Source organism: Barbus barbus (assembly GCF_936440315.1).
Source record: "Barbus barbus genome assembly, chromosome: 47".
In the NCBI taxonomy this organism is placed as follows: Eukaryota; Metazoa; Chordata; class Actinopteri; order Cypriniformes; family Cyprinidae; genus Barbus; species Barbus barbus.
This window is the reverse complement of record NC_136725.1, coordinates 22,230,567-22,255,638: the sequence shown is the minus strand read 5'-3', so window position 1 is coordinate 22,255,638 and position 25,072 is coordinate 22,230,567. Positions and strand designations below refer to the sequence as shown.

Sequence of the window (25,072 nt, the reverse complement as noted above, 5' to 3'; positions counted from 1 at the left end):
ATCTGGATGTTTTTTGGTAAACTCATTTCTGTTAGTTTTTTAAAAATTGCATAACAAATGTGTGTGTGTGTGTGTGTGTGTGTTATATATATATATATATTAGTGTGTGTGTGTGTATATATCTGTGTGTGTGTGTGTGTGTGTGTGTGTGTGTGTGTATATATGTATATATGTATATGTATATATGTATATGTATATATATATGTATGTGTGTGTGTGTGTGTGTATATATAATGTGTGTGTGTGTATGTATGTGTGTGTATATATATATATATATATATATATATATAAAATATGGAAGTCCATTTCTGGACTGAATTCTAAGATAAAATAAGAATAATTCTGACAAAAAAATAAAATAAATTATAATTTTTTTTTTTTTTTCAAAATAGCAAGAGTGTGACTTTTGTTTTAGTTTACATCAGAATTTTTTTCTCAGAATTCTGAATTTCTCACTTTTTTTTACCCCAACCAAGGAATAAAAAAAAAACAAAGTAATTGTGACTTTGGGAAAAATGGTCAGAATTGTGAGATATACACTTGTAGTACAATAAATACTACTAAATAAATACATTTAATCTACAATTTAAATATGCCTTTTTTTTTGCATTATAGTAATAAAAGTTGTTACACTAAGAATTGGGGTGATGTAGCCTATATAACTATAATAGGCTATACCTCTTAAGAAGCTGCATTTATTTTATGCAAAATATAATTTCTTAGTTTTTCTTTGCATCAGGCTGAAATTGAGATTTTTTTGATGAGATTCACCTCATTGTGAGCAGTATTTTGATGGCAGGTCACAGGTGTGGTGCTGTAATTCACAATCACAATGACTTGAGGCACAGAAAGGCGCTTTTGTTATGTTTCACTCTCTAATACATCCACCCATACGTTATACACAGTCACTCTTTGTACTGAGACATTTCTCTGGTTTCCACACCCTTCTCATCGGTTACAGATGTGTGGGATTGCTGGAGGCTATTAATAACTTTTGACAAGAAAATGCATGTAATGAACCACAAGTATTAAACACCCTTAAAATGTGTTTGGCAAACTGCTACAAATACAAATAAAAGTTATTCTGAGGCAAATTTAACACAAACACACTTTTAAATGTAGCTATTTTCTAAAATATGATAGAGCCTACATTTGAGTTGAAGAAATTACATCAAAGAAATTAAATTACGTGATTGTAACTAATATATATATTTAAAGTTAGTTAACATTTAAATGATGTACATTTATATAAAACATTCAATTTTAATTATTGAAGAAATTAATGTTTGTCTGGAAGGGTCAAAATCCTGTATCCTATTAAAATACAAAAGCAAACCAAAGATCAAATATTTTTTGAAGTCCACATGAAATAGAAAGCCTTTTCCCCCCATGATGATTATTTCTGTCAAACAGGACATTTAGAGGTCAAAATTCACAACCTATTAGCCAACTCAGAAAGCAATTCAATTATAAATTCTATAATTCAACTAATTATATTTATGTATTCTATATATTTATATATTATTTGAATAGAGGAAATTAATAAATCAGAAAGCAATTCAAATAAGTAATTATAACTAGTATAAACTATTTTTAAATCGAAATGTATTTGCTTAAACAGCAACACATTTTCCACATAATTTGATTACTTCTGTAAAACAAGATATTTAAAGAGAAAAAAAATGTAACCAGATGAATGGAGGAAAATTGCTGTTCTGACAATTGCTGTAAAATTCAAAAAAACTATTTTGAATTATTTAATAATGATGTACTTTTAAATTTAGTTTAAATTAATATATAAATTTAGGTTACATAAATTGGAATTATTTAAGAAATTAGCTCAGTTGGGGGGGTAGTTCTCCTCTGGCCAGGAGATTGTTTATTGTTTTAATTAAAAATTTAAATGTATAAATGTATATTGTTGCAATTTCTAACAATAATAGTATTATGTAGTTAGGTAAGGTAGGTAAATGCAATGTAGAAAAGACATGCAGACAAACAGAGGAGTGCAACAGAGGGTATTTTTATAGAAATTGACAAATAAAATCAAATCCTGCATAAATCTGAAAATGTCCACACAAAAATGAAGGCCTGATACTAGAGCACCAATACAACGTGGAACGAGCATGCTCTCTCTCTCTCACACACACACGCCATTCATATCTGCTTATTGCTGTTGTTTTCTTTTCCTTTTTTTGGAGTTGTCTTTGTTTACATTTAAGTAAAATAAAATAGTTTTGATTTTACTTTTTAGATTGAAAAATATATGTGCCTGCAATCAAGTTTTAGGCACAACTTGTGTGGCATTATTGCAAAAGCGGACACTTCAGAATACCTCAAACAACAAAAACAAATTCTAACCTTTGAGAATTTTTTTTTTTTTTTATGTATTTTATGTTTCAATATACATTTACAAAAAATACATCAGAAAAGTTGTGGGAGGAGCAGTTGGCCGCTTCCAGAAAAATAAATGGATCTCTATATATGGTCGTTGCACTATTCTTTCAAAAACTCTGATTTCTAAGTGTTTCTCCAACCAGCAAATGGCAGAATTCTACACCTAACAACTAGATCAATATCCAGAAGCAACTTAAATCAAATTTAGTTCATCATTTAAGTGAATATTTCACATGCAAGCTAATGGTGTAGAGTAATTTTGTGGTAAATAGGTACAAAAGTACTTCAAATCTCCCAAAACACAGCATTAATGTATAGATGAGAAGTAAACAAAAAAAGCGATATATTATTTGTATCATTAAAAATGTTCATATTTTTCACAATCACTCTTTCAATGTTCGGGGTCATATTGACCCCAAGGTCCTTGAGTGTAAACAGGAAATGAGGAAATTAATTAATGCAAAATTAAATCATTCACAATAAAACCAGCAACATGTTTAAAGTAAATCTTTTGATTTCATGTTGACTAAAGATAAAGCAAGCTGCCTGAATGCATAAATAAATAAAAATAATAATAATTCAAAAGCAGGCACAGCATGTGTAACATTTTTTTATTTAAAAAACTCCTTTTCACATTCCAGTGTTTTTGTTTGTATTTTCTCGATTTCCCTAACAAAAGAATTCATCAGCCGACACACTTCCAACCACCTCGACCATCTCCAAACGACCTCCTCAGTCCAGAAGCACCTGTGGTCCTCCAGCTTTGTGACGGTGAGGACCCCAAACGAGCCCTTCAGTCCCAGAGCGACGCAAGAACAGCCGCTTGTTGCACAACCTGTCCTGTATCCCGTCTTGTTGGATCAAAATGAAAAAAATAAAAAAAAGAGAAAAGCGTATTTCCACCCTTAGCAGGTATAAAGCAGTGAAAGCCCGTAGATTGCAGCACACCGGATAACACACGCTAGAAACAGGATTCATAATGGCGCTCGGAAACATTGTAAACAAGTTGCACTCCCCGGTAGACATAAACAAATCGTCATATAAAAACCTACCTTTGACTCGACTGCAACGTTAAAGGGATATTTCACCACAAAATGAAAAATCGGTCATAAGTTACTCACCCTCGTGTCATTCCAAACCTGTAAGAAATTGGTTCATCTTCAGAAGACAAATTAAGATATTTTTAATTAAACCTGAGATGTTTCCGCCCATCCTTGAAAGTCTGTTCACCCAAATAAATCCATACAATTTGATAAGAATTTTTACCAAGTCTTTTGAAGATAAACACATTTATTGTAGACTTTTATTCACATTCATTGGAAAACCATGTTTATTTATGATAAGGAAGACTGGAGTATGCTTGCTTGAAGCGCACGAGAGAAACCAGATTCGTTCTCGCGCGTCAAGCAAGTACTAGCTTCTGTTTATGTTCATCGATCAATGCTTGCAAGTGAATAAAAGCATAAATTAAATCTGTTAGTCACATAAAATGATTGTGTCTGTTCAGAAGACTTGGATTACACTGCTCGATTCATATGATGTTTTTAAATCTCTTTATGAATGTTTTAACTCAGTGTTTTTGGGTGAAAGACTTTCAATGGAGGGACAGAAGTCTGTCAGAATCCATTAATAATATTATTTGTGCTCTGAAGATGACAGTTTGGAATGACATGAGTGCGTTAAGTGACAGGTTTTTCATTTTGGGGTGAACTAACCCTTTAACGCAAGGCTAATTTAGATATTTTTGGTATGCAACAATAATAAAACCTCATCATTTAAGGGACATCATTAGTGCAATCGACAGTTTTTCAAAGTAAAAAACGCGCCCCAACCAATGGATTCAATTAATCATAAAATTAACTCCAAACATGATTGAATAAACGTCTTTAACCATCAATCAAGGGATAACAAACAAACAAACACAAACTTCCCCAAACCTCAAGTTGCACTAAATGCTATTTGTTTTCACACGGTGGCAATTCCAAACAAACAGTCGGGAAAGCTACATTTCGTACGCTTGTGGCTCAAGTAAAGTCATTTGTAATATACAAACGAATATCGCAATAGAAGCACCCGAAGCATCTGGATACTCGCGCCACCCTGTCGAACGTTTGCGCAAAATCTCCTCGGGACGACGCGTAGCTCTTGGCTGGTTGTGCATCGCGAACGTCTACGTAAACGCGTCGCAGAGTGCGTCAGTCTGGAAGTTGGCTACCTGCGATACGGAGTGGCACCGTTAGGGCCCGTTTTGCTTTGGAGTGTCATCTGAAAACGAACCTTCTATCGCGATGGTTTACGGCTGGGAAGTGAGATAGACAATAACGCAAGACATCGACAAAAGGACAAAGCAGGTCACTTTAATTCGCCAAGGAGTTCTCGTTGATATTCATCTTCACACTATGTACAATAATTTATAGCAGTACTTCTAAAATTGCTTATTTTCATTTGCCTATGTAGTTTTGCTAGGGATATGAAGTTTACGTTTCCACTTAAAAGTGCTGCACAGAGCACCGTAGAGGTTTGTGCTGAAGCCGTTGTTGAACTTTACAGTGTGCCTGTGTCTGTACGGGAGTAATGAGATGGATAAATAGGAGACGAGACCAGCTGAGTTCACAGACTGAGACGGGAGGATGCGTTAGGGGCCGAGGACGCGTCGCGTGGAGCCGTGCGGGTCGGGGACCAAATCGATGGAGCACTCAGATTTTGAGGGATTTGAATGTGTCCGCTCTCTTCTTCAACAGTTCCCCGATCTCCTGCAGCGAACGCAGGTAGCTGCTCTGCACCTTATCCATGGCCGTCTTCGCGAACGTCCCTTCCTCCTGAATGAAGCAACAAAACAGGTCAAAAATGAGAAATGCATTCTCTGAAGCATCATGACCTAGTTTCAACCTCAGATTGCACAGACAGACACACGCACACACACACACACACGCATTTAGCTAGCTTTACACAATTTATAAGAAATTTTAGAAGCCTGGGAAAATTCCCAAGTAATTTGAAAAAAATATATAAAAACAAAACTTAATAAAAAACTATATTAGCATTACAATTAATATGAAATAACCTAATAAATTCATTAAATAATTGTTTTTAAATAAAACTATTTTAAGACGACTGAAAGCTTGTAACAGTCTTAAGAAGAGTTTTTTGGGAATGCAAAACATTCTTAAATTTTTTCCTTAAAATAATTAAGCTTAGACTATTTTTTATTAAAATTAAACAATTATATTTAAAAATTACATAGTCATTTAGATCATAATTACAATTAAACAATTAACTTGAAACAATTCATTAAATGATTTTTAAGTGATGAAATTATTTTTAAGATTCTTAAGAATGCCATTACATTTTTGGGAATATTAATTTCTCTTCTATAAATATCCTTAGCTTTTTCTTTAAAAATATTTTTAAATGATAAACGTTGGCTATTGAAGACTGACTGAAATTAAAGTACTAAAATTTAAGAACTAAGATTACTAAAACTGAAATAAAATACAAATTAACGCTAAATAGAAATATACACATAAAAACTGAAAAAAGCACAAAAATGACAAAATTTAAATGAAAAATTAAAACAAAAGCTAATTCAAAGTAAAAATGAATACTATAACATAACCAAACTTGATGCTGCTAATCAAAAGCACCTCAGACTGGGTTTGTCCCTCCAGACTGAGGGCTTCCAGCTTCAGCGCCGTCAGGCTGATCTCCTGGCTCTTGATGTGCTCCAGCGCCTGGTTGAGGAGACTCTGCAAGCTGCCGCTGAACTCCTGATAGGCTGAGAGCACCGGCGGCTGTGTGGGAGACACAAATCAGCACATAAACAAGATTGACCCACATTCCCTCCAACCCTACACTGCGTAAATATTGACTCGGGAGAGAGGTTCAACAGAGATCAGAGCCTTACTACCGTTACAGTGCTGGCTTCTTTTTTCTTTTTCTTCTTCTTCTGTAAACTGGACTTTAAGGGCCGGAGGACGCTTCCACAGTAATTAGACACCCATAGGACGATACAAACGGTCTGCGACCAACAGTTAAAAATGAATTCTTTTTATTTTCTCAACAGTATCATGTATTCTCTTAAATTCGGTGATAGAGAGAGACTCACTTCAACAAAGTAGACTAGATTCTCCAGTAGAAAGTGTTGAGTCTTGCTTTGACCGTCTTTAACTTCTAATAGGTCACCTTTACATTTTTCCAACATATCTGGAAAAGTAGGAAAAGAGTCAAAATGAAGCCATCTGAAATGTGAATTATTTTCATCAGGATTTGATTGGATACTGAAAGTGGGCTGAATTATTATTACTATTCTTTATTATTTTCCTGCTCACATCAGCAGAACATTTATGTCAGAAACACAGGCAATTATTTCATTTGACTGAAAGAAAATAACCAATATTGATTTACATCATCTAATAAACTTGGGATATAATGTAACAAATTAAATGTACAAACATACCTTGAAGTTGTACGGCTAAAGACTTGAAAAGATTAGATATTTGTGTTTGAAGCTCTGTTGATTCATCTGAAAATACAAGAGATAAAATTATTGATGTAACAATCATAAGTCAAATTGAAGGATTAAAAAATCTAATAAAATATTGTAATATACAATAAATTGTCTAATTTACTTAGTATGATTTATAAAAAAATATATGATTTATAATACAATACGATTTTTTTTGAGTAGGATCTTATTTCTTTTTTTCAGGCCAGAAAAATAAACATGCTAATATAAATCAAACAGGATTGCTAAACAGATGGCGATGTACATCATGAGGTGTGAAGTAACGAACCCAGGCCGGCGGTCTCGAGCTCCTGGAGGTGCAGGGGGAGCTGTAGGGAGGAGAGCTGACACTGACAGCAACCGCTGGACAGAGCCTGGGCCAGACGAGACGGCACAGGCCCCAGAAACGGGTACTGATGCTGTGAACCACAACATACAGGCACAATCAATCAACTTAACTCCCTTCTTTATATCCAATATATGTTCTGAAAACTGTGTACAACTTTAAAAAAACTTTTCAACTATACACAAGGTAATGGTTTTTTTTTTTTTTTAAATTGAAGTTTAGCGTTTAACATTGTAAAAAAAATAATAAAAAAATCATTTATTGTAACAAACTATTAAGAATCACTTTTGTTAATCAAAATAAATTAAAATGTTGCCTTGGCAACTAACTCAAATAAAACTAATCCAAGTATTAAAGTTACTTGCATTAAAACTAAAAGTGAATAGAATAAAGCTCAATGGAAAAGAAAAACCCCTAATGAAAATGTCAAAATCACAAAATTACTAAAACCAACTAATATTAGATGGAAAAACTTAAATGAGAAATAATAACCTTAATAAATTAAGTACTAAAATGACTAAAAGAAATTAGAAAAGAAATATGAAAAAAAGCACATCACAAAATAACTACAAGTTAAACTAAAATGAAAAATACATAAAGCTAATTCAAAATATTAATACATACTATAGTAGTATAATACTAAAATAATGTTCTTCACCCACATCTTGGTTACAACAGAAACAAAACCAGGTGAAGGTACTGGCTATGGCTATTTATTATTAAATACTTTATTTGGTTTTAATGTGTACAAATTTGTATGGGATAGTATTTATTTTCATTTAAAATGATTAGTTATTAAAATTGCATGTATGCAAGTAATATGTCATCATAAAACTTACATGATGCATATACAGTTATGTGGACCAATGGAGAAAAAAAAACCACACACGCACAGCATTTGCTAAACGGTCTGTAACGGTTCTGACCTGCTGCTGTTTTTCCGTGAACTGTGTGGCCTGGTTTAGCGTGTTTTCTAGCTGTGAGAGCAGCGACTGTAGAGAAGACGGTTTGGCTGCCACTCCATTTTCAGTCGTCTTCTCAGAGTTACGTGGTGCCGGTGGGTGAGTGAGCGCAGAGATGCAGCCAATCAGACGCAGTGTGAGCGACCGCAACCTCAGCCACAGGGTCTCGTCTTCTAGAGAGCGCTGCTTGTGCTCCTCGTTCAGCTCCCTGCGGTTTGTGATCATTATTAGAACAAACCAATGCTTAAAACGAGTGATAGTTCAGGAGGAGGGTCTCGTCGTACCGGTCCTTAGGGTTCCAGCCGACGAGCACAGTCAGGTCGCGGTTGTCCCTTAAGCTGTCCCATGGGATGTCGTCCTCTTCCGGACACAGAGACATTGATTTTACGCTCTCCTCTAGAGGAGATGATCTGTGCAATGAAAAGACAACAAATCAACAAAATCACTTTTTGACTTCTAAAACGCAGAAAATACGACAGGTAAAGATAAAGCGACTAACATGTCGGCTTCCAGGAAGAGGTCCAGCAGCATCCTCTCCGTGCGCACCTGGGCAAAGTGCAGCGAGTGATTGAGTCGGTTCCTGAAGCCGATGAACTCAGGGATTTTCTCAAAAGCACCGTACTTATATGCTTGAATAATGTATTCTGAGGTCTGCAGGAACAAGCAACTTAAGAATGAGTAAATGATGACAGAATGGTCATCTTTGAGAGATTCTGTACATAAAGTGTCCTTAATCAGAATGATAACGTACATCTTTCTGGTTTGAGTGAAAAAACCTGAGGGAGAAGTTACAAGATTGGGAAGCAGCAGCAAACTGGCCCAAAGACTCTGCATAGCGGGTCAACAAATACCTGGACAAAGACAAAACCAAGAGATCATTGTTATATTTTGTACTTTGAATTGGTACAAGGCAATCAACTTTTATTAATTTATTGTGAGGTTATACAAAAAATATATAATAATAAAAAAAATGATTTTTCTTCACCAGTGTTATTGTTCACTGAAACTATTAAAATAGCTTGTGCACTAGCTTGCTCTATTCTGTCTGTTTTCTTTTTATTATATAATTTTAAAAAAACCTTGGTACGTGCACTACGTTAAGCTAACTGAGACTTGTCATAGCACTTGCATATCATTGTTCTTGTTGATTTTAATTGCTTCCATTGGATAAAACCGTCTGCTAAATAACTAAATAGCTTCTGTTAATTCAAAACTGAAAATATGAAACAAAAAATCTAAATATTATACATAACATATGCACATATAAAATGTATATTTTGATAAATGTGGAAATGCACCATTAGTCTGTGAAAAGGGTGCATTAAAAATAGCTTTGGTTAAATATAAATATAGAAATTACATTAAAAACAAAAAGAAAACAAATGAAAATGAGAAATGTTGCCTCTGCAACTAACTGAAATAAAATAGATTTAAGTACTAAAATTACTAAAACTAAAATAAAAATAAACTAAAGCTAAAATGTAAATAAAAAAAGCACATCACACTACAACTTAAATATATAAATATGAAAATATGTATATAAAATAAAAGGTAGTACAAAATATAAAGAGAACACTGTATATAAATAATACTAATATAACACTGTTCTTCACTTACATCATGGTTACCGCAGAAACCAGGTGAAGTTATTGGATATTTATTTTTACATGGTTTACTTGGTTTTAATGTGCACAAATGTGAATGGAAGAGTGTCTATTTTCAATGGTATTATTGGTTTTCCAATATAAAGTAGTACAATATTTAATGTATGCAAATAATCTCGCTAATAATTAAAAAAGATCTTTCAAATTTAGAATAAGGTGCATTAATGAACATATATCCAATGTTACCTTTAACATATTAAAAAATATATATACGTTCTTACCCTATGGTGTCATGCTGGACGTGTTTGGCGTCCAGACTGGAATAAAGATCTACCACCGGCTCAAAAGCCCCCAGTCGGCAGTACAGAAGCAAAAGCAGCAGTTTGAACTGAGCGTTGGAGGAACTGTGGGAGAGACCTTCCTCTAACAGCCCCAGACCCTGCCACAACATGTTCAGATCACCTACAACACAGACACAGCACTCGTTCATCAATAACAAGAAAACATGAACGCTTTCAATCAAGCTGACTGGAAAAATGAGGAGCAGACCCACCTGTCTCCATCCACAGGTCAATATATACATGAGCCGCCATGAGACAGTACAAATCTGAGAACTGTAGCTCTGTTTTTAAACAGGACTTCCCTAGAACAGAAAGAAAATGGGAAATGGTAAGACTGCTGCTACTGAACATTATCGGCCAAATAAAACATTAAATAGAAATAAATGTACAAAGTCTGATAGAAAGCGAAATAAATATTAGACACTGATATTATCTAGTGCTGTCATACGATTAATTGCATCCGATATAAAAATTTTTGCTTGCATAATGTGTGTGTACTGTGTATATAAACACACACAGTATAAATTTAGAAAATATTTACATGTATATATTCATACAACTTACATTATATATAAATATTTAACATGAACAAAACATTTTTCTTAAATATATACATGCACGTGTATGTATTTATAAATATTTATAAATATACACAGTACACGCATATTTTATGTAAACAAAACCTTTTTATTTTAGATGTGATCAATCGCGGTTAATCATTTGACAGCACTAGTATTATCATTCATAAAAAGGAAAAATTCATGAGTTCAACCTGCCTAGTCATCTGCTTACCGAACTGTAAGCCATGCCGGTAATGTGCCTTCAGTTCTCTGATGAGGCCCAGTTTGCCCTCGGTGTTGAGCGCGTGCTGCTGACCCAGACTGCGGCTCAGCTGGGTCACACACAGATGTCTCTGCAGAGCCCGCGTGTCTCCTGGAAGAGCAACACCATCCTCTCCCGGAGCGCCCAGCGGCACGGCCTCCATTAGCCTGTTGATGAACTGAGACAGTCGCAAAGAAAGTTGGTATATATTTAACACGTTATTTCAATTATGGAGAAAAAAAAAAAAAAGTTCAATTATTAACACACCCATCGCGCCCCATCCCAGACCTACGTAGGTCATCTTATGCCTGATTCACCTGCATATGCGGTGCATATTTCTTCCGTGCCCATGCTAACATGTTGGAGAATTCACACTAGGGCTGTCAAAATGGCTGCAAAACTAAATTCAAATTTTGTACTTAAATATTATCAATATGCAAACTATATTCAACTTTAATAAGGGGAAGTCGTGGCCTAATGGTTAGAGAGTCGGACTTGTGATCCAAAGGTTGCGGGTTCGAGTCTCCGGCCGGCAGGAATTGTAGGTGGGGGGAGTGAATGTCCAGCGCTCTCTCCACCCTCAATACCACGACTGAGGTGCCCTTGAACAAGGCACCGAACCCCCAACTGCTCCCCGGGCGCCGCAGCATAAATGGCTGCCCACTGCTCCGGGTGTGTGTTCACGGTGTGTGTGTGTTCACTGCTGTGTGTGTGCACGTTGGATGAGTTAAATGCAGAGCACGAATTCCGAGTATGGGTCACCATACTGGGCTGAATGTCACTTCACTTACTTAATAGGCATAATTTCAGTTAGAGGCTTTTCTCCTGAGGCCACAAGAGGGCGCAGAGCAAAAATATTCCAAATGCACGTTTATTCAAAGTAATAAAATAACATGTCTATCTTTGAAAAGTGCATAACGTTTAAAATAATGATTATAAACCAAATATATTTAAGTTGCTTAAACAATTAGAAACAAAACAGCATCATGTATGAATGTATAGTTTATTACAAAGGACCAAAAACTAATCACAAAGAGTACTTTTTTCATTTAAAAACACGAAGTGGGATAGGGAAAAACCGCCATAAAGTCTCAAGACGTTTTTTAATTTTACATGGTTTTCTAAACACACGGCTCTCTTCTATAGATGTCCCTATAGAAATGTGATAAATATGCATTCTGTGTGAATGGCTTGGTTTCAGTTTTGCCGTAGATCTTCTCCACATGGATGTTCTCTTTTTCCGCAATATTCTGAATGAGCAGCGCTGCATCTAGCGGGTTCAACTGGATAGGCTAACAAAAGCATTAAAATGCAATGACACTTACATCGTCATCGCATTTCGTGTGCCACTGATAAGACTGCCTGACGCACAACTAAAATTCAAATGCAATGTTTTTTGCATTCGAATGTGGATTTTTATTTGGAATGGGACAAATAATCAAATTCAACTTTTTATCTGACATCCCTAATTCACACTGGATGTGGATGTGGTCCAAAAATACGCTCCAGGAACGTCTACGATAATATCGGAATTGTTGTTTAAATGACATGCCGTTTGGTTCACTTTTAACTGTATAGTCGCGTATAAAATCTATTTTCTTTCTCTTTCTTTAGTGGATAAGCAATACAGTTGCAAGAAAAAGTGAACCAATGTCAATTTTCTCATTTGCGGTAAGAATTTGGTTACAAAATTACATTTGATTTTCTCCAAAGTCACAAATATCAACAAACAATATTTCTAAGCGGATCTGGTCGAGCACACTCAAACACACAAATTGGAAAAAGTAAGTTAAATAACTGTTTGAACCAACTTTTGCAGCAATAACCTCAAGCAAGCGCTTCCTATAGCTTTGTATTAGACCTGCACAACATCCCGGAGTAATTTATTGAAGAATTTGGACCATTCTTCCTTACAGAACTGCTTCAGCTCACTCACTCTCGAGGTCATTCCACAGCATCTCTAGTGGGTTGAGGCCACTCCAAAAGGTCTCTGTTGGTACGCTGTTTTCTTTTTATGCCATATATAGTGCTGCATGTTCTCCCCAAACAATTCTATTTGTCCACAAGGCATTTTCCCAGTAGTGTTGTGGAATGTCAAGGTGGTCTTTGGTAAATTTTAGGCGTGCTGCAATGTTTTGTTTGGAGAGCAATGGCTTCCTTCGTGGTATCCTTCCAAGCCTGTTCAATGTTTTATGTATAGTTAATCAGCTTCAATGAATCCTTCAAGTCTTCAGATGTTACTCTAGGGTTGTTTTTCACCTAATTGAACATTCTGCATTGTGCCTTTGGAGAGATCTTGGCTGGGCACCCAATTTTATGGAGAGTAGCCACAGTACCATATCGTCTCCATTTATAGACAATTTGTCTAACTGTGGACTGACGCTGTAAACCTTTCCAGCTACATAGGTTTCCATAGATCTTCTGAGATCTCTTTTTTTTTGTGGGGCATGGCTCACATTAGCTAATGGTGCTAGTGAATAGCACACTGACAATGTTTGAGTGTTTATGTCAATTTAGCTCTAAACCACACCTTTTTTCTTGTTTCATTGATTGGACTCCTGGTTTGCTAACATCTGACTCCAACTAGCATTTAGTGACACCAAAAGCCTAGTGTTTGACTTACTTTTTCCACCACCACTTTGTATGTTTAATGAGTGTGCTCAAAGACATAAAAGATGATGATTGTTTGCGTTTCATCAGCTTAGAAATATTGTGTTTGTTGATATATATGACTTTGGAGAAAATCAAATTTCATGACCAATTTATGCATAAAATCGACAATGGTTCACTTTTTCCTTGCAACTGTATACATACACACATATGTATAAAATTGATTTTCTTATTCGGTGCAAGTGATGCACTGATCTTGCTTCTCATCGTGATTACCTGCACATGTTGGTCAGGTGTGAGAAGATCCAGAAAGATCTTCAGGTCGGTGATGCAACATGGCTTGTCTCCAAACTTTACAAAGAACTGGAACATGAGCTCAAGAGGTTCACCTGCATCATGGTGGGAAAACATGTCAGAAACATACAGCAAACATGCAGCCTGTGTTGTGTTGAAAGAGTCCCAACCAATTGTGTACCTAGCTGCTGTGCTTCAGGACAGCTGCGCTCTCGGAGCCGTCTGATGAGCTCCAGACAGGCCAGGTATGGCCCTCTCAGATGCTTGGACTCCTTCGCTTCTTCTGTGGTTACTCGGTCCTCCATGAAGCTGATGGCCTGGGCTGTGGAGGCATGCACCTCCCCTTCTGCAGAACTGCAGTAGTGAGAGAAACAACACAGCATGCATGATACTGAGAGACAGAAATGTGTTCAGAATGGATTTTCCATACTTTTTAGTATGGAAACTGTGCTCAGTATGCATGGAATATCCAATCACCTACAGCCAGTATACAACGCAGTGCACCTGACTTTCCATCTCATGTGTGACAAACTCTTTCCTAGTTAAGTATTGTGAATTTTCTACTTACTGAGCTCCTTCTTGCGGAGGTGCCCAGCTCTGATCAATAAGTTGGAACAAAGAGTCAAAGTACAATAAGTAGAACTGCCAGTCGTCAGGGCTGCAGAGAGAAACAAAAAATGATTAACATCTTAAGTACTGAAAATGCATTGCTCAAATGGAACGATTACGCTCCAAAATGGCTACTTATGTTAAATCCGTTCAAGAATCAGATAGAAAACGTATCGGTAGTGGACTCACTTTTTCAGGAGCAGCTTGGAGGACAGCGCGTTGCACTCGGCCCAGCGCTCCAGACGGCGATACAGCATCATACATTTGTTCTCACGGCTCTGCAGTTCACTGGTCAGCTTCTCTGAGGGAGAAAATCAGGCAAAATGACTAAGAGACATCAAATAGATAGACAAAAAAAATCAAATGGTTGCACATTCTTTGCGATACAAACATCAAATGCAACTTCAATGGTAGAAGCACATAGAATTTATAATGTTTTGAAAAGAAATCTCTTATGCTCATCAAAGCTGCATTTATTTGATTAGAAATACAGTAAAAATAATTAAATATTACAATTTAAAATAACTTTCGCATATTAATATATTTTAAAACAGATGTGGTGATGCAAAGCTGAATTTTTAGCATCATTACTCCAGTGTTCACTGTTCAGTGTCACATGATCCTTCAGAAATCATTCTAATGCTCTGATTCGCTGCTCATGAAACATTTATTTTTATGAATGCTGAGAACATTAATATTTTAGTGGAAACTGTGATACATTTTTGCAGGATTCTTTGAACAGAAAGTTCAAAAGAACCGCATTTATTTGAAACAAATCTTTTGTAACGTTATAAATGTCTTTACTGTCACATCTGATCAATTTAATATGTCCCTGCTGATTAAAATATTACTGTCTTGCAAAAAAAAGATTGACCACAAATTTATGAATGGTAATGTATATTCGGTTATTTGACCGCAGGTTACTTTTACCAAAAAAAAGATGTGAACTATAAGCTATAGAAACTTGTTTCAGGGTTCTTACACCTTATCCAAATTCAAATTCAAGCACTTTTCAAGGTGCATTTTCAAGATTTTCCAGCACTATAAACTAAATGTTTACACGCACACTTGAGTTTTTCCACTTTAAATCAGATGTTATTGTGCTAATCAAATAAATACTGTATGAGCGGGGTAGGGCAATGTTTATAGTAATACATTAAACCATCAAAAAAAAAAAAAATTATTTGCAGTTCAAAGAAAGATTTTCACAAATAGAGTTGTATTAAATTACAAACTTCACATTTCAGCCTTGAAAATATTTTTAAGAAATAAAGAAAAGGGATGAGTCAGAAGTACAAAGAATTATTTTGTTTTTCAGCGGCTTTGATGGCAGAGGATGAATTTGCATTTTCAATAAGCCCACCTGCTCTTTTTGTTCAGAACAGAAAGCTTGTGCCTTCAAAAATCTAAAACATTTAAACAGCAATATGTCTTGTGTGCTTTAAATTAAAATTCTTTACATTTTGACTCAAACCTTTCCTTTATTTCTTAAAGGGTCATCAGATGCTAAATTAATTTTTCAAGTTGTTTGAACATAAATGTGTTGGAAGTGTGTGTACACATTCATCCTATAATGATAAAAATCCACCCAGTGGTTTTTTTAAATCCCTATTTTCCCTATTTCTAGGCTGTTCTGAGATTCCTGTCAGAATGACGTAGTTCTGCACAGACCGCTCCCACGACCGTCTTACCTTAGACCCGCCCTGAGTGAGCTGTAAACAGTCCGACCGCCATCGTGTCAACTCCGGTGCAGGGGAAAACAAGAATGTCTCCGATTAAGCGACTGAGGATTTTTTTTATGTTGGATGTAATAATGAATATAACTGTCGTCCCTACATCTGAGGTCGCAGAGGATTAACGTTACTTTCGCTTTGAAGGGAATGCGGCGATCCCCAATCTGCCTAAATGCGTCTATGTTCGCGGTGAATCATTCGTGATCCAGCCTCACCTACAGAAGTGAGTATAAGGGTTTTTATGAATCTTTGCAAATCGCCTTTCTTAATAATGTACTAGTTAGCCAGTTTTACAGCTAAAGTAAACAGTACTGCTAGTCACCCCACAGACGAGAGGGGCGGGGTCAGCAGAGCTCATTAGCATTTAAAGAGACATGGACTATAATGGCTTGCTAAAAACAGAGCTGATTTTGACAGGTTTAAAAAGGTTTTTTACACTACCACTGAGAAATTTTAACCAAAGTATGTTATAGACTTTTCATTAAGAATCATATCAACTTGTGCAAAATGGGCATCCGATGACCCCTTTAAAAATAGTTCAAAGGCTAAAATATGAGGTTCTGTCTGCCACTAGGTGGCGAGTTTCCCCGGTAATGGCTGTACACAAAGCAGTGCTGTGCTCAAACGCTACATTATCAGACATTATACGTCGGTGAGATTAAACGAAAATGCAATTGAAACTACTTTAAAGGCAATCGCTTCACTTCAGAGATAAATTAATATAATACCCATGCTGCATTTTGACTTTGAAATTTTTATTTTATTATTTCACTTTAATCGTGACAGTCTTAACATATTTAGTTTATCTGAGCATGGGAATTTTTGCTTACCTTTTACATGACTTGAAATCGCAGACTCTCCCGTGAAAAAAAAAAAAAACGGAATTTACAGGAGACTTTACATTATTTTAACCATAATTTGTATTTGTCGTTCACAGAAGCGTCAACCTCCCGACTTGTTTTTATCTCCTGCTCTGTTCCAACAGAGGGCGCGCGTCAATAAAGACAGACAGATCACACTACAGCCACACGCGCAGACTCGAGCAGAGCTGTAGCTTATTTTATGTAAAAAAACAAACCCCCTCCCCTCCAAAAAAACCCCGAAAAACAAAAAAAAGTATTCCGTAAGAAAGCGAATTATGAAACCAATGCAACTGCATTTTCAAGCCCTTTATCCAAAATCCAAGCGCTTTTCAAACCTTGAAAACACTGTTATATTTCAAGCACCCCTTTCTGCCATGGAACAAAAAATTTAAATATCGTAATATCTTACAATTCTGACTTTTTTCTGAGAACTGCTAAATATAAGTTTAGAATTGACTTTTTTTTGCTTGCAAAGTTTTTGCAGAGTTTATGTATCAAATAAAAAAGGTAACGTGACTTTTTATCTGTCGATTTATTTTCAGTTTATATCACACTAATCTGATTTCATATTTTGCAATTCAAAAACAAGTCAGAATTGTGAGAAAAAGTCATACACATTTTTATTTTGATCCTGTGTTGGACACAAGCTTTCATAATATCACGCTCTTTATATGGAGACAAATCCCCAGGAGTTGGTAATTGCTGTTCTTTTTTACCTGCTTCTCATCTCTGGTAACTGGCAGCACGCCACACATGCAACACAAAGACATTCAACTGGAAATAATCCAGAATATTCCTTTCAAGAACACACATTGTTTTTTTTCCTCACCTCCAAGTGGCCCCTGAACTACCTCCAGCGCCTCCACATATTTCCCCAAACGCTCCAAGATCATGAAGTATAGCTGGACCTGGAACAGCCGATGGAAAATGCATCATAAACTTCAAACGGCTGAAATCAGAAACAGATTATTGATACCAAAATCCTACCTCAGCTTCTGCTTCTATTTTCTCCTCCTTTACCATTTTTTCCACCATACGCTCAGCCAGCGGCAGGAACATGGTCTGAGAGAGCTTCTCGTCTTGTGCTGAGATGGCCTGAAACACATATTGCATTGTTGATGTTGATTTATTTTGTTCTGCATGGATTCATCTCTGATATGCATTGTTTATGTAAGTGAGAAAACATCCCCGTACCTGCATCACCAAGCTCATAACTGACCAGAAGTAATATGGGTTTTTGGGGACAATTTTATACAGCGCCATTCCAGCCTGTCAGAAGTGTGGAAAGACAAAACATATGTTTTAGAGATTCATGATTAACTATGCAGCCCTATTAAAACTACAATCTGTATATGGCCTAATGCAATTATCAAATCTCAAAATTTGGGTCGCTTATGATGTGCATTTGGGAACAACCAACTTCCTAAAATTGAAATGCAAATTGAAATGGCTGTTGGCAACAAAAAGAGAAGCTTTAAGGGCCTGTGGTTTACCAGCAAAATAAAAGCCAGATGGTTTAACATTTGCAAATGCAGAAATGAAGAAAACAAAAAAATATTAATACTTCAACTTAAAAAAATATATATTTTTTTCCATAAATACTAGATATATAATTATACTTTAGAGTGGATATTATTTATTTTGTTTAATATTTTTGTAATAATAATAATGGCTCCCTGCACTTTCCCACAAAAATAATAAATTCAATCACTGAATGTTTGAAAATGCCCAAACTATTAAAGCCATAAAAATTAGTACAGGAAAATAAAATATTACATAACATTTTAAATTCTAGACTTTTTTTTTACAGTGAATAATAAATATTACTATTTCTTATTTTGCTAAATAATTTAGCAATTTAAAAAATAATATTTTAAATAATAATGGCTCCCTGTGGTTTTCCTCCAAAATACAAGTTCAATTCTTTAATGTTTGAAAATGCAGAAATTAAGACATCCATAAATATTAGTACTGGAAAATATTATTATTATTAACACTTTTTAATATTATATTTTTTTATTTTAAAGTGAATTAGTAGTAATATTTCTTATTCTTATTTTGTTAAATGTTTTAATAATAATAATAATAAACAACAATAATAACAATGATAATTTGCTGAATTTTGCAGCCCTACAAAACAACCACAGCAAACCTGGAGCTTTTTTTTAAATAAATTTTAAATCACAATTTTTATCAGAAAAATCAAATCAAAGGACACAAACAAAACCTGTTGCATTTTCTTGTACTCGCCGACCCGGGCGTAGGCCATGAATAGGTGAGAGTGATACTCCTCACTCGTTGGAACTTTCCGGACTGCAGCTTCATAAAGCTTGGTCACCAACTCGGCTACAGAAATAAAGAGAAAAATTCACAAAATTTGAGTTTTTGGGTTTGTGGTCCATGTCAATTTGTATATTAAAACCACACATACTCTGAATGGCATTTCGGTTCCAGTGATGACAGAAAAATGTAATTCATAGTTTGTTAGGATGAGGTTCTGTGTCTGTGCTTTCAACACTCACGCCGGTGCATTTCTCTGTAGAGGATGGTCAGTGCTTGCAAAGAGTTGTCATCTGTGGGCTCGAGAACGGCCACTTCCTGCGCCAGCGTGAAGGCTTCATCCTGTTTGCCGGTGCGCTGCAGACCGATCGCCTTCAAGACCTACCAAACAAGAGCAAAGCACACAACAAATGTTATCTGGAGCTAATTCACTGATCGAGGTGGTCAAATTCATTATGTTTTTTCTTTCTTAAACAAAACAGCCTTTTGTGTTGACCACTGTCCACAGCATCATGTGAAGTAAGACGTGAATCCATCAATTCTGCTAATTCTTTGTGACTATTAGCTTGAGCGAACCAATCACAGCCTGAGCTGACCAAAATGAAACTGGAAACTGTGTTTGGTGGGACTGCATGAATAATCCAAATCAAATCTAAATCGCAATATGGCTTAGTGCAATTATGCATGTTTCAAACATAAGATTTAACTTTGTTTTTCTGCCAAAATAAAACTTGATGGTTTAATGCATGAACATGAAGAATTTATGACAGTTGTAAGTACTGCAATTTCAGTTGTACTGTCAAATTATCATATTTTTCTTAAATATTTTTTACAGATGTATTTTTTATATTTTACTTTAATAAATTTTACAATAATAATAATAATAATACAGTATTATTGTAGTAAGCATTTTATTATTTTATGGTCATATTAATATATATCAGATTAACTGCAATAAGCCTGGCTTATTTGGTAAACTTGTTTTATGAAACAGGCCCCAGCTCTACAAAGAAGCACAACAAACCTGCAGCTGGCAAAAAATAAAAAACAAAACAAAAAGAAAAGAAAAGAAATGCATTTTAAAATCACAATCTGTATCTGAAACATAAAATAAAACCAAAATGACATTTTTCCACCCCAAAGTGTTTGTTATTAATATGACGAGCTGGTCCAGGAGTTCTAGAGTAAAAAAACAACAACAAAAAAAACCTTTGCGCAGTGAAGATCTTTGTGCTTCTTGAGCAGTTTGTCAGCCTGCTGGATTGCCATCTTGTTATTGCCATTGTCCAGGTAATCTAGAAGAGAAAAACATGTTCAATACAACAAAACAGCACTGGTGTGGATGTTACTAACATCTTTAAAGTGCCCCTATTATGGATTTTGGAAAATGACCTTTCATGCAGTGAAAACACAGCTCTAAGTGAATGAAAACATCCTGAAAAGTTTTAAATCTGAAAATGCACCGTGTATAAAGTTATTGTCTCTCAAAAGAAAGAATCGACTCTGAATCATTGAAATGAGTCATTTTTAAAATGAATCCCAAGCCATTTCATGTTGACATCAACATGAAATATTAGCATATTGGCCGCACATTTTTCGTCTTTTCGCGTTGGTATGAATGAAAATGTAAATTCATTCTTTGCCACTAGGTGTCACTTTTGAAGCGGTTTCCCCGGTAACGCTGTAAAAAACAGCACTGCAGCTGTTTAATCAGGCATTACATGCATGATGAAATTGAAATGAGACCAATCAGATGCAAAGGAGGGGTTTGGAAAAATTTATCGTTTGGGAGTCGTTGAGCAAATAAGGTAAAAATAAATGCATATTATAAGACAATGAAAGTGTTTTTTGACCTTGCATGCATGTCAACCAGTTGTTGGGGACTCCCAAAACCAAAATATGAACTTTTCATTACCCATAATAATGAAATGCACTTCAACAATTACCAAAGAGAATAACCATGTGTTTCCATCATTAAAGTGTAAATTAATACTGATAAACCTCAATGCCACTAATCCGCCAGTCAAACAGCACTAGACCAATATTAAAGTATGCATGCAGTTACAAACCTTTTCTTGAACTCAAATTTTGGAGGGTGATGTAAATGATAACAGAAACTAACTACATTACGCCTTGAATCAGCTTCTTTACCACACAGAGATGGTCATGAGAAACTAAACGCCGCAAGAAACCTTGAGTATCATTATAAGTGGGGAAAATGCTACAAAAATGAGAAATATGACGCTTTCAAAATAGGCATTATGTGCAACTTGTACATCCAGTCATACTAAACAACAAGTGAGGGTACAAGAGCATCGGTGATGATCAGGACTAGACGGCTGGAGAAACGCAGCACTGCATCACACGCATAGACCTCCGACAGTGAGAACGTTCTCTCAACGGCTGTTCGATGCAATTTGGAGTGTAGAAACCCTCTCCCCTCCCTTCCCTTCCCATGAGTCTCTGCTAAAAGAACACAGGACCATGTCTGACGACAGCTGGATACCAAATTTAACCAGGCCAGACTGTAGACTTTCTACAAGAGAACACTTCCACGCGTGTCTGCCCGTTAATGCATCTTTCCTGATAACTCTAATATTTCTTATCAATCCTCCACACAAATACAGATCGATTTCACACAACAAGATGGCAAAGACAAAGCACCAGAATAAAGGTCAGTGATCTATTGATTGTTATAAACCTCACATGCACAAAGTGGCATCTCTAGTGTAGTGAACAATAGCGAGTCATTGACATTTTATTTATTCCATTAAATAATAACGTAGTATTATAAAATCTGCTGTTTCAATCAATGCAATTTGATGCATAAATCTGCACAGTCTGAACTTAAGAACCTGGAATTACATTTAAAAATCCGTTTATAAAATTGCAATGATTAATTCTGGCCCTGGTTGCTATTAAGAAATTATTTAACTTAATTAAATATAATTTTATTTAATAATCGAAAATAATATTTATTAAAAGTTGTGGCTTAAATATTTATACAATGGGTTAACTGTTTTAAGTCAATAAGGCAGATCATGCAATAACCATGTACCTTTACTTACAACATGCATTGGAAATACTAATCTTTGTGCAAATAAGAACAAATATAGCCTGAAATGTAAATTAATTAATCTATCTTCATTCTTATCTACCTATCATTTAGGCTACCTAGCAAGTGTAAGTGAATGTAAGACGGACTACATTTCTACATGCAAATTGTTTAGTCTTGACCAAGTTCAACTATCTGTTGTCTTTCTTTTTTGCAAGGAAAAAAATAAAGAAACGAGTTAAACAAAAATATAATATTAAATGAACGTAAACCAAAGCTAAATGTTTCATTGTCTTTCCACATTAAAGTGTATTAAGGAAAACTAATGTACAAGTATACGACTCTGTACATCAATAATTAATAACTTAACGGTTTGCAATGTAAGCAGCATAAAATATGCAAATGCATTAATATTTACTACAAGCACGGATATACATACAGTCAGACATACAGTAAGTTAGCATACTATGTTGTCAGATAAAACACAAATGTCAGTGGTGTCCCACAAGGCTATGCATTAAGACCAACAAAGTTTAAGGGTTCATGCATTTAAAGCCATTTATAGGGCATTTCTGCACAGCTTTGGAGAAAATTTCCCAAATTAAAACGCAATAGCTCAAAATGATACAAACAAAGAGGCTTACAATTAATCTCTGGAAGACAATAAGCAGGTCTATCTTCAGATCATTTAGCCACAAAGCTCAGCTTTATGCATCTATAATGTAACTATTCATGTTATTCCAGCATTAATAAATTATTAAGCGTGTAAAGCATCTGTCTGAGACTCTATACACATAACAACCCATAGAAAATACGAAAAATTAAAGAACAAATGGCTCATATTGAGTCTGTTAATCTCTTTGACATCTCAAACAGGTAATGAGCCGGTTGATCAAATGACATTAACACAGATCTTTGGCTATTTAAACAGTATATCAGTGTTTAGACGGGCTATAAACAGGATTTATTCTACCGATTGAAACGTCAGAGTGTGACCGCGTAAGGACGCACTGTCATCCGGCGCCGCAGTCGAACCGACACCGCGGCTTCAGCTCCACAGGCCTCACCGGCTCTCCACAGCTCCTACAGCCCTTTACTAAACTCAATAACCCACATGCCGGTCCTACAGCACTAGTCAGACCCGCTAGGTCTGTATAAGCCCAGGCGTGTGATGTGAATCTTACCGTAAATGGGTCGCAGTCTCCTGTCGTTGGGGTCTTGCACATGGCCCCGCGCCGCCATGATGGAGCAGAGCAGGATTAATTGGTGCGCATGCGCAGAGCGAGCACTCCGGAAAGACTTTAAACAGGAGCATGGAGTCATGTGTGTGTCATTCGGTGTCACTGTAAAAGGCACATCTGTAATTGTGCGATGGTACGATCAGATTTTAAGACGTATATTTTTGCTCTAGTAAAAAATAAAAAATAAAATAAAATAAAATTAGGAAGTACTATGGTATTGTTTAAGCAGGGGTTTTCTAACTGGGGTCCATCTGAGAACCCCATGGCGCCAAAACGGTATCCTTAGGGGGTCTGTGGAAATGTTTATTGAAAAACAGTTTAAAAACGTTAATAAATAAATAATTTAAAATAGAATAAAAAAATAAAATATTTTATTTAAATATAGATTACAATAGAATAAAAAATGATTAAATATCATTTAAAATAAACATTTTAAAAGTAAAATTAAATAAATATTGAGTAAAACAATAAATACAAATTTTTGATTAAAATAAGAAAATAAATGACTAAATAAATGTTATAAATTAATAATGAATCTACCAGTACAGTGATATGAGTAGAAAATTTAACAATTAACTTAATTATATAACAATCAAATTTCCAAATAATATTTAGACTGATTTATATTTTTTCACAGTAAAATGAAAGAAACAATTTTTTTTTCTTTTTGTATGTAGGCCAAATAAAACAACACACAATTAAGATGTACCTTCTGTATTTAGTAAAAATATGCAATATGTATAAAAACAGGGAGTTTTTGGATTTTAAAGGAATAATTTACCCAAAATTATTCTGAAAATTTCTCATCCTCAGACCATCCAAGATGTAGCTGAGTTTGTTTCTTCATCAAAACCCCCAAAAATTTGGAGAAATGTAGCATTACATCACTTGCTCACCAATGGGTGCCGTCAGAATGAGAGTCCAAACAGCTGATAAAAACATCACAATAATCCACACCTCTCTAGTGCATGTTTGTAAAAACATTTTTAACTTCAAACCATTTTTTCTGGCCAAAAGACCTCTATCCATAATATTGCTTTTTACAGTAAAAGTCATCTTGTCTGAATCAGGAGAGAAATATGAACAGTTCACGAACTGATAAGCCCAAGCAGTTCTAAACAAACGTGTGGAGATTTTAATGTGAGAGGACAACAGGAGATGGAGGAAGCGTTATTGTGGACTCATATTTTGGCCAGAAGTGACAGCTTAAAGTTAAAGTTAAATCAGTCTTAATGATGGATTTGTTTCTTACAAACACACAGCTTTTCACTTCACAACACATTAACTGATGGACTGGAGTGGTGTGGATTATTGTGATGTTTTTATCAGCTGTTTGGACTCTCATTCTGACGGCACCCATTCACTGCAGAGGATACATTGGTGAGCAAGTGATGTAATGCTACATATCGTC

The 25,072-nt window shown here is 35.4% G+C and overlaps 1 protein-coding gene across 2 annotated transcripts; it reads right to left on the bottom strand.

Moving 5' to 3' along the window:
- Window positions 1–4,730: 4,730 nt before the first annotated feature.
- On the bottom strand, window positions 4,731–23,757 carry LOC306866124 (N-alpha-acetyltransferase 25, NatB auxiliary subunit-like). 2 transcript variants are annotated; one of them, XM_079411149.1, is made up of 24 exons: window positions 23,605–23,757; window positions 20,575–20,660; window positions 19,608–19,746; window positions 19,313–19,431; window positions 18,280–18,354; window positions 18,073–18,180; window positions 17,915–17,993; window positions 14,679–14,790; window positions 14,449–14,538; window positions 14,062–14,234; window positions 13,863–13,975; window positions 10,947–11,154; window positions 10,367–10,456; window positions 10,095–10,275; window positions 8,961–9,060; window positions 8,709–8,860; window positions 8,494–8,619; window positions 8,174–8,417; window positions 7,191–7,320; window positions 6,854–6,919; window positions 6,503–6,600; window positions 6,302–6,415; window positions 6,042–6,188; window positions 4,731–5,216 (listed from the first exon to the last, which is right to left on the bottom strand). In XM_079411149.1, exons 1-24 carry the CDS (start codon window positions 23,741–23,743, stop codon window positions 5,094–5,096), a joined length of 3,012 nt encoding a protein of 1,003 aa, XP_079267275.1. In that variant the 5' UTR covers window positions 23,744–23,757; the 3' UTR covers window positions 4,731–5,093. The 2 variants fall into 2 exon arrangements, with proteins under 2 accessions (XP_079267275.1, XP_079267276.1); XM_079411150.1 differs by having other exon boundaries at window positions 6,305–6,415.
- Window positions 23,758–25,072: the final 1,315 nt, after the last annotated feature.

Excerpts from the sequence above, each read along its gene's own strand:
- LOC306866124 (XM_079411149.1), bottom strand. The coding sequence starts at position 23,743 with ATGACTCCATGCTCCTGTTTAAAGTCTTTCCGGAGTGCTCGCTCTGCG. Across the intron at positions 8,620-8,708 it reads CTCTTCCTGGAAGCCGACAT|ATCATCTCCTCTAGAGGAGA; the intron begins GTTAGTCGCTTT and ends TTCATTGCACAG. Across the intron at positions 6,601-6,853 it reads TTTAGCCGTACAACTTCAAG|ATATGTTGGAAAAATGTAAA; the intron begins GTATGTTTGTAC and ends CTACTTTTCCAG.